At 38.6% G+C, this 13,424-nt stretch overlaps 1 protein-coding gene across 2 annotated transcripts in view; it reads left to right on the plus strand.

Annotated features, from left to right (window-relative positions):
• The first annotated feature begins 227 nt into the window (after positions 1–227).
• Ddx50 (DExD-box helicase 50) overlaps positions 228–13,424 on the plus strand; it is a 39,004-nt gene continuing 25,807 nt past the window's right edge. For both annotated transcript variants that reach the window (XM_004623952.2, XM_023723349.1), the window contains exons 1-7: positions 228–420; positions 4,428–4,721; positions 8,469–8,544; positions 9,047–9,225; positions 11,971–12,088; positions 12,196–12,381; positions 13,027–13,172. In XM_004623952.2, the coding sequence (XP_004624009.1) occupies positions 334–420; positions 4,428–4,721; positions 8,469–8,544; positions 9,047–9,225; positions 11,971–12,088; positions 12,196–12,381; positions 13,027–13,172 (1,086 nt within the window). In that variant the 5' untranslated portion in view covers positions 228–333. The remainder of the gene's footprint in view (positions 421–4,427; positions 4,722–8,468; positions 8,545–9,046; positions 9,226–11,970; positions 12,089–12,195; positions 12,382–13,026; positions 13,173–13,424) is intronic.

Consider the following 13,424-nt stretch of genomic DNA (forward strand, 5'->3'; position numbering starts at 1 on the left):
GAGGGGTAGAAACGAAGTCATTTATGCTAGGCAGTACGCGCAACCTTTATGGGGATTGGCCAGGTTATTACTCCATAAACCAATCATTTTAAGAACAAGGGCGGGTCCCTCTAGGCCTCTCACTCTCATTGGCTAGAATGTTGCGGCGCAAGGGCAGAGTTTAAACCAAGAGTTATCCGGGGATTATTTTTCCTCCCCGCCGCGGGGTGCTTGTTCCGGAAGTGACGCACAACCCTGGCCGGGCGGCCGCCCTGCCCCCGCTTCCTTTCACGCTGTCGCTGCCCGTAGGTGGTTGCGGCCACCGTGCTCGAAGGGAGGTGGCAGCGGCCAGTAATGCCTGGGAAACTCCTCTGGGGGGATATTATGGAGCTGGAAGCACCTTTGGAAGAGTCTGAGAGCAAGAGGAAGGAGCGGCAAAAGGTGCGCTGAGGGAGGGCCGCGCCTCCTTTGGGGCTGCGCCGGCTTGGGCGGGAGGGGAACTGTCCCTGACGGTGGCCTGTCAGGACCCGGCCGGAGCATCCGTGGGCCTCCCCTTCGCGCCGTCGTCGGCCTCTGAGGTAGCGCCGAGACCCTTCCCCCATCACACTTCCGACCTGGGGAAGGAGGGCCCTAGGCTTCGGCCCGGCCTCCTCTGGCCCACTATCCGTTCCCGTTGGTGCCTCAGTCTCTGCTAAGCGATGGGCAGGCTGAAGCGCCCATCGCCGCCAAATCTGTCCCTTTTCCGTAAGCAGCAAAGCCTGACATTTGATTCTTTTGGGGCTGTCTTAGAAGAGGATTAAAGGGCCAGGGAGCTAGCTCAGTGGAATAAGTGCCTGCCTGGCAAGCACAAGGTCCTTAGTTCGATCCCCGGTACTAAAAAAAAAAAACGAGGATTTAAAAAAAATAATTGCCTTGTCTATATTTTGCTCTGTCGTCTTGTTTTATGTGTAAAAAATTAGGGAACGGAATCTTAGGTTTACAAATCTCGGTAAGTAGTTTATAGAGGCTAAATGAGTAGTGTCACAGCCAACGTTGCCAGGATTTGTCTGATGGAGATCGTGTGGGTTGTATTATTAATAGTTATTGTTGCCAGTATTTCAGTCCACAGGTATTTGTCGAGCCCAATTTATACCGTATTCTTTGCTAAGTGCCAACGAGTTTATGATCCATTTAAATATGAGAAATGGTCTCTATTCTCAAAGAGCCTGTAATAGTTTTAGAGCCACCACCACTCCCCCTTCAAAAACGAAAAAACAAATCTCAAAGCAAAGGATTACAGAGAAAATACCTAAAGAGGGTGAAATAGTATTCAAGGACTGACACTGCACATAAATAAAATAAGATTCATTTTGTACACTGAGCAGAACGTGCCTTCCGGTCCCTAAGGTACACTTGCCATTCGAGCCCACCAATTTTTGTTTGTTTTGAGATGGTCTCAGTGTGTATTTCAGGCTGACCTTGAACTAACAGTATAGTCCCAGTCAGGAACTCAGCAGTCTTATTGCCTCAGGCTTCAGAGTTCTGGGGTAGTAGGCATGTGCCACTATGCTGGGCACTTTGCTTTTGCCTTTTTGAGACAGGGTTTCACTATGCAGGCCAGGGTGGCCTTGAATTTGCAGTAATCCCCAGTCTCCTGAGTGCTGAGGTTACAGGTGAGTGCCACCACACCTGGCTATGCTTTGTTTTATTGTCTTGTGGTAAAATATACACAACTTAAAATTCACATTTTAACCTGTTTAAAGTGTGTAGTTTTGTGGCATGTACATTCACATTGTTATTCAGCCATCACCACCATCCATCTCTGTAACTTTCTCATATCATGCAGAAAGTCCACCCATTAAGCACTAATTTCCCATTCTTCTCTCCCATCTCAGGAACCACAATGTACCAGTGAATTTGACTACTATGATAACTTAAGACTATAGATGGAATCCCTACGCAGGTCATTTTAATTTCAGCTCCTCTTGAGGTGCTTCACTTTGTTTTTATTTTCTTGCACTGGAACCCAGGCCCTCTTAACCCACTAGGCAAGTGCTCTAGCATTGAGTTATATATACCCCCAGCCCTGTTCATTTCATTTTGGTACTGGGTCCTGCTAAGTTACCTAGACTGGACTCAAACTTGTGATTCTCCTGCCTCAGCCTTTAGAGTAGCTGGGATTGATCATGCACCTCTACATCTGACTTTGGTTTTGTTTTTACATACAAGTACCATATCTGTCAAGATGTAGCTTATGCCTAACTACCCCAGGGTACAGTAATCTTATTTCCTATTTAAGTCTTGTTCTAGGGCTATTTGTGTGTCTTCTATTATGTGTCCTCTTAAAGTTAGCTTATTTTTTCCTTTGTGTGTCTTTTCTAAACATTTCCCTATGATTCTTTAAAAAAATGATTGTATATTTTACAAAAATAGTGTATACTTTCATGTTCTGTATTCTGAGTTGGTGACTGTCACATTGTAAATTCTCTAGAAACACTTTGTTGATTGTCCTTTATGAAGGATAGCTAGAAATTTGGAAGTGGATTGGAATACCAGCACAAGACTTGATGGCACTGAGATGAAAGTAAATTTGGTTTGTATATTTGAGATAATAGGTTCTTCTGACTGGAATGCAGATAGGGAAGAAAGTCTGGAGGTGTGAGTTGAAGTCATGAAAATGGTATAGAAGTGTATATGGAGAACAGAGGGGAAACCATTGAAGACGTGATAGAAGTAAGAGCATAAGAAGGGTATAGAGTACGATGGAAACCAAAGAAATGGAGTGTCAGGCTCTGTGAGTCTCATTTGGAATGATGGATTTCATTACTGGAGGTCGCTCTTGGGTTTGGATTTAGCAATCTCACTTTGCCTTGTTTCATCTTCTCCCTGAAGTGCAGGGCTCAGGAGCAAATCACACCCCAGGGCTGATTCTATAAATAATCTTGTTTTTCTTTAGATCTTACTGGTTTGGGGATATGTGGACTAGTGCAGTTAACTAAGATCAGATGATCCAACTGCAAAGCATTTTTACATGTACTGTGTTACTCGGTTCTCACAACAACTTTTTTTGGGGGGAAGATGAAGTGGTGTGCTGAAGCACTCTGAAACGTGTAGATTATGGTGAAAATGCTATCACTTAATAACTATCACTAATTTATTTTGAAACTTCAAGTAATTCTGAAGAAATGTTGAATTTCTTAAACCCTTCCTTGAGGACTGCAAATATTAAAACCTTGCTGGTAGTAATTACAGAATAGTAGCTTTGGTTTTTGTGTTTTAAAGTTCTGTTAACTAAATGAGAAGAAATACAATTTCAAGGATTACTGTTCTTTCATGGAAATACAGCAATTGGAGTTTCATATAGTTTTTTTAACTTGTTAATCATCAAAGTTAGAGAAAAGTGTGAAGTGAAAAGATAGGGTTTGAGTTAGATTTCTAACACTTCTTTCTACTGGAAATCCCATATGTGAATCTTTGCACGTAATTTCTAAGAACTTCTGTTTTTGCTGGGTGTGTTGGTGCATTCCTATAGTCCCAGCACTGGGGAGGCTGAGGCAGGAGTATCACCATGGGTTTGAGGCCAGCTTAAGACTACATAGTGAGTTTAAGGTCAGCTTGATACTTAGTAAGACTTTGCCTCAAAAAAAAAAAAAAAAAAGAAAGAAAGAAAAATTAACAACAAAAATTCTCTTTCATCATGCGTACAATGGCAAAGGTAATACAGGTTCACTATCCCTTATCCAAAATCCCTGGAACTAGGTATGCTTTGAATTCAGAATTCTGGGGATTTACAGAATGGTTATACCCCAGCAGGATTTGGGAACTAGAGCTAGTAATCAAACGCCTTAATGTTAAATATAAATAGTCATACTAAGTGGGGAAAAGACTGTAAAAAGGCTTATGTTCCAGTCAATTTTTGCCATCAGATGAGTTCAGATCAGGTATGGTTTTTACCTCCAAATAAATTACCAAAAAAACTTTCGGTTTTCAGAGCTTTATGGATATCGGAATTTCGGATAAGGGATTATGGACCTGTACTTCCCTTATAGGGTTGCTATGAAGATATAAGCAAGATAAGCCGAAAACACATTACATAACAATGGGTAGGTACTCAATAAATATTAATTTTTTTTCTCGGAGATATTAGAAGTTCTTGTTTGTGTTTTAATTTATAATTTTGACATGCTCGTTCTTTTCCTGAGAAAGAGCTATTTTAATTTCCCCCAAATCTTGTGATGGGTTTAGAGTTGGACTAGAGGCTGAGTCTTGAAAATACAAGTTATAGCGTGATAGTGATAGTAACAGATAAGGCTTAGAGCTTGGCATTAGTTACCAGTATGGATTTCTGCCAGGTAGATTTTCAGTAAAACTGTAGATTGAGTTTAAATGGTTGGGGAGTCATGCTCTAACTTCTCAGAAGTCCTAAAAGCAGACCTGCAATCCTTTTATCTCTGTTTCTTTGTCTACAGAGTGATAGAAGGAAGTCAAGGCACCGTCATGACTCAGATGAGAAAGCAGAAACAAGAGAAAACGGTGTTACAGAGGACCTGGATGCTCCCAAGCCCAAAAAAGCTAAAATCAAAGAGAAGCTAAATGGAGACACTGACGAAGGATTGAATAGACTTTCAGATGAATTTTCCACATCTCATAAGTCAAGAAGAAAAGATCTATCAAATGGAGATATTGATGAATGTGAAAAAAAATCTAAACGAATATCATCCATAGAAAGTTCTCATAAATCAAGTGTTAATAAACTGGAAGAGGTATGGATACCCTTTATTTAGAAATTGGCATTATCTTTGAAATATAGGCTGGCTTGATATTTTAGGCTAGTTAGAATTGATTCTATATGTTTCCAGCTTAGGGTCCAGTATGGACTGCAGAGACTATACAACTGAAATCTGAGCTTTTGTCCTTTGGCTCTTATCTTACTATGTTGCCTTTTTCTTAGAGTGAAAGTGGAAGAATGCTCACAGTTAAACTTTTTCTGTACAGTTGGGTTTTCCTAAACAGTTTTTCCAAATTGCATTTTGGTTACCTACATGTGTGTATTTTTGGGAGAGTGAGGGGCTAACCAAGGATTGAACTCAGAGTCTTCACACTGAGCTTCAACACCAGCCCTTTTTATATTTTCTTTCTGAGACAGGGTCTCAGTGTGTTTTCTAGGCTGGCCTTGAACTCACTATTAGCACAGACTGGCCTCTAATTTCACAGTGGTCCTCCTGCCTCAGCATCATGAGTGCTGGAATTATCATAGATGTGTGCCACCATGCTGTTGTACAGATTGCTCCTTGAGCTATTAGGATTTTTCTTGGTATAATTTTCAGTATTGCAGTAGGTTTAATGATTCATTATTTTGTTTAGAAAAATTAGATTTCAGGAAATTCTGCTTTTAGGAATTTATTCTAATGAGATAATTATGACATACACTGCTGATTTCTGCGGAGCAGTTAATGCTTAATTTTTTTAATTTCTTATAATTTTTTTCTCAATTTAGCAGATAACTAATTTGAAGATAATAGTATGCAATGCCACCACCATTGTCAAATGCCTATTTCATTTAGTGAAATTCTGTATCATTTCTAATTTACTATTTTGTATTCTCTTTAAAAAATTAAAAATTTTTAATTTTTAACTCTGGCGCGTACAGAGTTATATCAGTGCTGTTCTTTTTTATGTATTTCACTATAGGGTCTCACTGCACAGTATGTCAGTACTCTCAACACAATGATAATATTATTTTTCCATTTGTATATTTGGTATGCAGCTCGGACTGTAGTGATCCTCCTGTTTTTCAGCCTCCCCAGCCCTGGGATTACAGGCATGTGCCACCACACCCAGACTCTAGTCACTGGATCAGTGCACCCGGGGGCAGAGTGGGCATGGAGTGCAGTACCAGGGATCGAACTCTAGTCCCTGTACTTGCCAAAGCAGGCACTTAGTCTGCTCAGCTATCTCCCTGGCCCTCACACTGATACTATTGATAATAGCAAAATATTTAAATATCCTAAATGTTTTATAGTAAGCAGTTGGTTATTAACATATCCTGTGTGTAGGTATGCAGTAGAATACAACTATTCCAAAGGATATGCAAGAATATTAGAAAGAAGCTGGTGGCCAGCTCCTGCCTGTAATCCCAGTGCTTTGGAGAATGAGGCAGGTAGATTACTGTGATTTAAAGGCCAGTCTGGGCTGCACAAGTTCAAGGCCACTATGAAATATACAGTGAGACCCTGTTTCAAAACAAAAAAATACCCATTGTTCGTTCGTTCATTCTTTCTTTTTTTTTTTATACTGGGAATTGAACTTACAACCTCAAGCCTGCCAGGCATGCACTATACTACTGAGATATATCTGGCCCTCCCATTTTATTTTCTTAAGGGGGATTTAAAAAAAAAAAAAAGCAGATTATAAGACTATATTTTTTATTTTTAAAAACTTACATGTGTATAGATTGAGGATTAGAGTGTATCAAGTTAGGTTTAGCACCTAAGCATGATCGCGCATGCACACCTGTAATCCCAGCACTCCAGAGGCTAAAGCAGAAAGATCACTGTGAGTTGAAGGCCAACCTGGGCCACATGGAGTTCAAGACTAGCTTGAACTACAAAGTGAGACCCTCTTAAAAAGAACTTTCACAAATTTATTTTAACCGAATGGATTATATATTATTTAAAAATTTACAGGGGCCAGCAAGATAGCTCAGTAGACTAAAGTGCTTGCTTAGGCAAGCACAGGGACCATGGTTCAAAGCCCACCGGCCACAGAGTCCAGTTGTAGTGGCATACACCTGTAATCCCAGTGCTGGGGAGGCTGAAAACAGGAGGATCACTATGAGTCTGAGCTGCATAGAAAGACCCTAGAACAGCCAACTACATTTAAAAAAAAAAAAAACACCTGGGCCAGACATGGTGGCTCACATCTGTAATCCCAGCACTAAGGAGGCTGAGGTAGGATCGTTGCAAGTTCGAGACCAGCCTACGCTACACAGTGAGCTAAAGGCCAGCCTGAACCGCATAGTGAGACTTTTGTCTCAAAAAGACCAAAAAAACCAGTATTTCTATTTGTCTGTGTTCCTTAGACTTTTTACAATTAAAATATATAATTTTCATATTTTTTTCATCTTCAAAAGAATAGCTGGAATGGTGGCACACACCTGTAACCCCAGACACTAGGGAGGCTGAGACAGGAGGATCAAAGTCAGTTTGAATCCACGCTACGTTCCATACTGAGATCCTGTCTCAGAAAGAAAGTGACTCTGAAATTTGCTTAAATGGCTTAGAACTTGGAATTTGATATTCTTTTCTTTGGTATTCAGTTTGAAAAATGCTATTCTGTGTGATTATGTAATGGGGGGGGGGTACCAGGGGTTGAACTCAGGACCCTGTGTTTTCCAGGCAAGTGCTTATTCTACTGAGCTATCTCCCCAGCCTGTGATTATATAAATCCTTTAAGCACAAATAACAAAGTTTACTGGTTAGTACAGCAAAATGCTCAATAGATCTTAATACTAAACTCCATGTTTTTAAAAATACAGTCTCCCTATGTAGTTCAGCCTAGTCTCAGATTCATTGTGTAACCCAAGCTGCCCTCAAGCTCAAGGTGATCCTCCTGCATCAACCTCCAGATTGCTAGGATTGTAGGCATGTGCCACCATTCCTGGCTAACCTGAATATATGTTTTTAAAAAATGTTAAATCAGGCATAGTGGTACCCACCTGTTTTTGCAGTCCTCTAGGAAGGCTGAGGAAGGAGAATTCCAAATTCAAGCACAGCCTATGTGATTTAGTGAATTAGCAAGACCTTTTTTCAAATTAAAAAATTTCAAAGGGCTGAGATATAATTCAGTACAGGTCCTGAGTACCAGGAAAATTGTTAACTTTGTAGAATTTTTCCCTGTATTAATGCTCTAAAAATAAGCTTTTAAAATCATAGAACAGGGGCTGGTGAGATGGCTCAGTGGTCTAAAGCACCTACTTAGAACAAGCTTAGCAAAGCACATGGACTGTGGTTCAATCCCCCAGCACCACATGCCAGCCAGCCCCGCCCCCTGCTGGGCTGAGCTGGCCACACACACACACACACACACACACACACACACACAAATAAATAAATAAAAATTAATAAAAAAAAGAAAGTATTTTAAGTGTGATTTAGGTTATTTCATTTATTGTAATAACATAAGTAGAAAAAAATTTTGGTAGTAGTGGGGATTGAATCCTGGTGTGCTTAAGCACTAAGCTATATCCCTCCCTTTTTAAAAAAAAAAAATTATTTTCAGACAGAGTCTAGCTATATCACTAAGTTTTGTGGTTGAATTAAGCATTTTAAAATACAAGTTTTGTTGTTTAAAGAGGTACTTTTGAGATTTAAAAAATTTCCCATTAATTTTTTCTTTTAAGTTACAGTTTTTTACGAGTGCTAACTACAGTTGATTTGTAAAGTTAAAAATGTTAAATGAGTAAAAGTCAAACAAACATATTATGTAGAACTTCTATTTCCTTCTGACAGACTCTAACCCGTGAACAGAAAGAGGGAGCCTTCTCCAATTTCTCTATTTCTGAAGAAACCATAAAACTTCTGAAAGGTACTGTTGGTTCTAACAGACAGCAGTTAGAAATCTATTAGCAGATTTTATAAAATTCTCATGCCTTTTCTGACCAAAGTGAAACTGTAAAAAGAAATAGCTCTTACTGAATTTCAGTTATTTCTCTATCATCTTTTTCAGTATCCTGACATAGTAACTATAAGACTCCTGCTGGGTGTGGTGGTGCATGTCTGTAATCCTAGCACTTGGGAGGCTGAGGCAAGAGAATTGCCATGAGTTCAAGGCCATCCTCAGCTACAGAGTGAGTTCAAGGCCAGTCTGAACTCTATAGCAAGACCTTGTCTCAAAAAAAAAACACAAACCAAAACAAAAAGCCAGATGTATCCATCAAAAATTTAGACTCATATTGTTATGGTAGTTGTTTGGTTAGGAATAACTGTAAATGTCACTAGGTATATCTTCAGAAATACATAGAAGCATGATTGTCATTTTTTCTGCTGGTGGTTTCAAAGAAATATTTGAATGAAATTTCATTTTACAGGTCGAGGGGTAACATATCTCTTTCCTATTCAAGTTAAGACCTTTGGTCCTGTATATGAAGGGAAAGATTTGATTGCTCAAGCACGGACAGGAACAGGGAAGACATTCTCTTTTGCCATTCCCTTAATTGAAAGGCTCCAAAGAAATCAAGAAACAATTAAAAAAAGCCGCTCACCAAAGGTAATGATTATAAGAGAATAAAAGCTCTAAACATGGAAAGGGTTAGGTTAGAATATACTGGTTGGTTTGTTTCTTCTTCTCCTTCTCCTTCTCCTCCTCCCCCTCCCCCTTGCCCTCTCCCCCTCTTCTCCCTCCTCTTCCCCCCCCACTCTTCTTCTTCCTCTTCCCTTCTTCTCCCTCTCCCTCCTTCTGCTTGCTTGCTTCCTTCCTTTCTTTCTTCTTGGTGCTGGGCTTTGAACCTACGACCTCTTGTATAGAATCTAAGCTACTGCTCTGAACGGAGTTTTTTGGTGTTTTGGTGGTGATGGTGGTGGTGTTTTGGTTTTGTTTGTTTGTTTGTTTGTTTGTTTGTTTTTGTGGTGCTGGGGATTGAACTCAGGACCCTATACTTGGCCAGGCAGGCACTTATTCTACTGAGCTATCTCCCTGGCCCCTAAAGTCAAGTATTTCTAAGAGAAAAGTTAGCCCTGTGACTTAAAGTAAAAATCTGGGTCTTAAAACAAGAACTTTGTGTTTTTACATAAGGAAATTTCAAGCAAAACTAAAGTGGTTACACCACATACAAATTTAATATGTATGGAGTCATAGGTACCTTTGATAGCTGTTGTGAAGCCAGCATGTTTTATTTTTGGAATATGTACACTGGAAGGAGCAAGGGAGGGAGAGACAGAGGGAGAGAGGGAGGGAGAGGGAGAGGAAGAAAAAGGGAAAGGGGGAGAGAGAGAGAGATTGCAGTAGTGCTGGGGATTGAACCCAGGGCCTTTGTATTGAGCCTTTATATTCCAGCATTTTGTTTTTTCTATCTTGAGACCATTTCTCACTAAGTCTCTTAAAGGTTGCAAGGTTGCGGAGGCCTGGCTCAAACTTGTTATCCTCCTGCCTCAGTCTTCCTCAGTGCTGGGATTATAAGCACATGTACTTTACAGCATACTTAATGTGTTTAGGAACTCTTTCCCCTTTTTTAAAAAGTCTTTCTACTTTAAAAGAACGGTTTTTCTAAAGAGTTATTAATTTATATAGTCATTTAGTAAATATCTAATAGCATTTATGTCACTGGTTGACTTTGTATAAAGACACAAATGATATTGCTAGTTTCTGCACTTTTGAAGTAATGTACTAAAGATGTCTGAAGTTAAAAGTAGTAAAATCAACTAACAGAGTGCTATAGTTTTAGCCTAAGATTCGACCTTTTTAGACTCTGTATGAACTTTAAGATTCATAAAGATGAAGAAGAAAAAATCAACATCATAATTTGAATAGGTAGGTGACTAAAAATGGTTTGTTCTTTGAAAGACTTCTAAACTGGGTGTGGTGGCACAGGCCTATAATCCAAGCACTTGAGAGGCTGAGGGTAGAGGATTGCTACAAGAGTTCAAGGCCAGCCTGAGCTAGATGGCAAGAAACTCAAAAAACAAATTTTTTTTATTTTTTTGTTAAAGACTACTAAATGGTATAGTATAAGAGCAAAGTCACATGTATATAAATAGAATTCATTCATAATATTATTGGATGAGCTATCCCAAGTTAGTTGGCTGTGTTTGTTTATGGGACAAATCTTTTTTGGAGAGTTATATTCTTAGGTGAAATTCAGAAGGAGTACAAGTAAATAGAAATAGGAAACAATCTCAACTTTTCCTTGAAAAATGTTAGTAGAGGGCCAGGGAGTTTGCTCAGTAGAATAAGTCTTGCCTGGCAAATGCAAAGTCCTGAGTTCAATCCCTGGTACCACAAAAAAAAAAAGAAAAATGTTAGTGGAGTTTCCAGTTTTACCCCTTCTAGCTGTTTGATCTTAAGCAAACCTTCCATCATCTCTGAAACCGTATTCCTCATCTATAGAAATAGAATAATAATGCTACTTCATAGGGCTTTTATGAGAATCAAATTAGATAATTCCTGTAAAGCACCAATGTTTAGCAGACAAAGAATATTTTATTCACTTAACCCAGTATGTTTTATCTGCTCTGTACAGGCCCTGAAGTACAAAGAATACAGTGAGCCACCTAACATATATCCCTGTTTTCACAGAGTTTACATTTGAGTAGTTGAGATAGAGTCAGCAAAGATCTAAAATAGAAATATAGGTGGAGTAAGCCCTGAGGAGAAGAAATAAAGAAGGGCAGAGCATAAAAGATGAGGTTTGGGAGCTTCACAGAGGAAGTGACTGGCTTTTGAAGAGATACGACAGGAGTAGGATAGAATAAAGCTGTTGTTCTTATTGTTGCTATTTGTGGATTTTTTTTTTTTTTTTTTTTTTTTTTAAATTTCTTTTTTTTTTTTTTTTTATGATTTTTTTTTTTTTTTTTTTTTTTTTTTTTTTTGGTGTGATTTTGTTTTGTCTTGTTTGGTGTTGGCATCCAACCCAGAGCCTTGTACATGCCAAATAAGCACCCTACCACTGAACTACACCCCGAAGTCTGTAGACTGTCAAAAATTTGTGACATTATCAGGCAAGGGATATAGCTCAGTGACACAAGTATCTGCCTGGCAAGTGTGTGGTCTTGTTTGATTCCTGATACCAGGAAAAAAATAAAATAAAAATAAAGACATTATCAGTGTTGAGATTGCTATTTTTAAGTGTGCCTTTAAAAAAAAATTGTCTAGATTGAATTTATATGTTACCAGCTTGTTTGGCAATAATGTACAGTTTAACCCAGAATGTAAGGCAAGAACTTTTCCATTGAATTATATCTGAGCCCTATGTAAATTTTCAGAAAAGTGCTTTTATTTTTTAAACCTCTTATTCAGGTACTTGTTTTGGCTCCAACAAGGGAATTGGCAAACCAAGTAGCCAAAGACTTCAAAGATATAACTAGGAAACTCAGCGTGGCATGTTTTTATGGTGGAACATCATATCAAAGCCAAAGTGAGTAAATGTGTGTGAAAGATGTAATTTTTACTTATATCTAAAGAACTAATAAGACAGTGGATATTTTGTTTTTACATTTTACTGGCATTTTTCTCCCTTCACAGTAAATCATATTCGAAATGGTATTGACATTTTGGTTGGGACCCCTGGTCGTATCAAAGATCATCTGCAGAGCGGCCGCCTGGATCTTTCTAAACTGCGCCATGTTGTACTTGATGAAGTGGATCAGATGTTAGACTTAGGTTTTGCTGAACAAGTCGAAGATATTATCCATGAATCCTACAAAACTGGTACATCCTAATCCATAACAAGCACATTGTAGCAATTGTTTGATTTTAAGAGTTTACGAGGCTTTTTTTTTTTAATCTCATAATTTTGATTATCTTGTCCTCCCATGTTAAAATAAAACTAAAGTTAATTCGGTGTCCATTCTCTCCCTGAGAAGAATGATAACATACTTTAAGTATTTTTACAGCTTTCTGTGCTTCTTGATTTTTTGAAACAGGGACTCAATATATAGTGCAGGCTTATCTTGAACTTGCTTATATAGGGTAGACTGTCCTTGAACTCACTGTGATCCTCTTGTCTCAGCATCTCAAGTGCTGGGATTACAGGTGTCCCTCACCACACCCAGATACCTATGCCACCGTGTCTGGCTATCTGTGCTGTCTCTCCTGTACTTCATATATTTAGCAACTCATTTCACTGATTTCTTATATTCGTTGATTTCTTTAATTCTCACTTTTCTTCTGAATTTTTCTTCATATTGTTTCCCTACCTTTAAAAAGCTGAAAGTTTCAATAGTTGTTGTGAAGTCTGTATGTTAAAAATTCACCCTTAGTCTTGAATTTTTCAGTTTGTTTGAAGCTTGTGATTTATAAGAGCTGGCTACCTTATGAGATATTTAAAAAACACTTGAATTCTTTTTATTTAAGATTCTGAAGACAATCCTCAGACTTTACTTTTTTCTGCAACTTGCCCACAGTGGGTATACAAAGTTGCAAAAAAATACATGAAATCCAGATATGAACAGGTTGACCTTGTTGGAAAAATGACTCAAAAGGCTGCAACTACTGTGGAAGTAAGTAGTTTTCCAGTATGGTACATTTTATCTTTTAGTGGTACTGTATTTTTTAAATTCATTGAAGCTGAATTCTAGTTTTGGGTTCCTGTTTAGGCCTAACCTTTTTTTTTTCTGGTCTTAGCCACTCAGATCTGTATATATTTCTGTGGTTTGAAACTAAGGACTACAGTAGAATAAATAGGAAACAAATCATCTGAATAAAAAAGTCATAACAGAAGATCCATAAACAGCTGTAGAGACAGGCTAAAA

This window comes from Octodon degus, unplaced genomic scaffold (assembly GCF_000260255.1).
Source record: "Octodon degus isolate 3935 unplaced genomic scaffold, OctDeg1.0 scaffold00005, whole genome shotgun sequence".
Lineage (NCBI taxonomy): Eukaryota > Metazoa > Chordata > Mammalia > Rodentia > Octodontidae > Octodon > Octodon degus.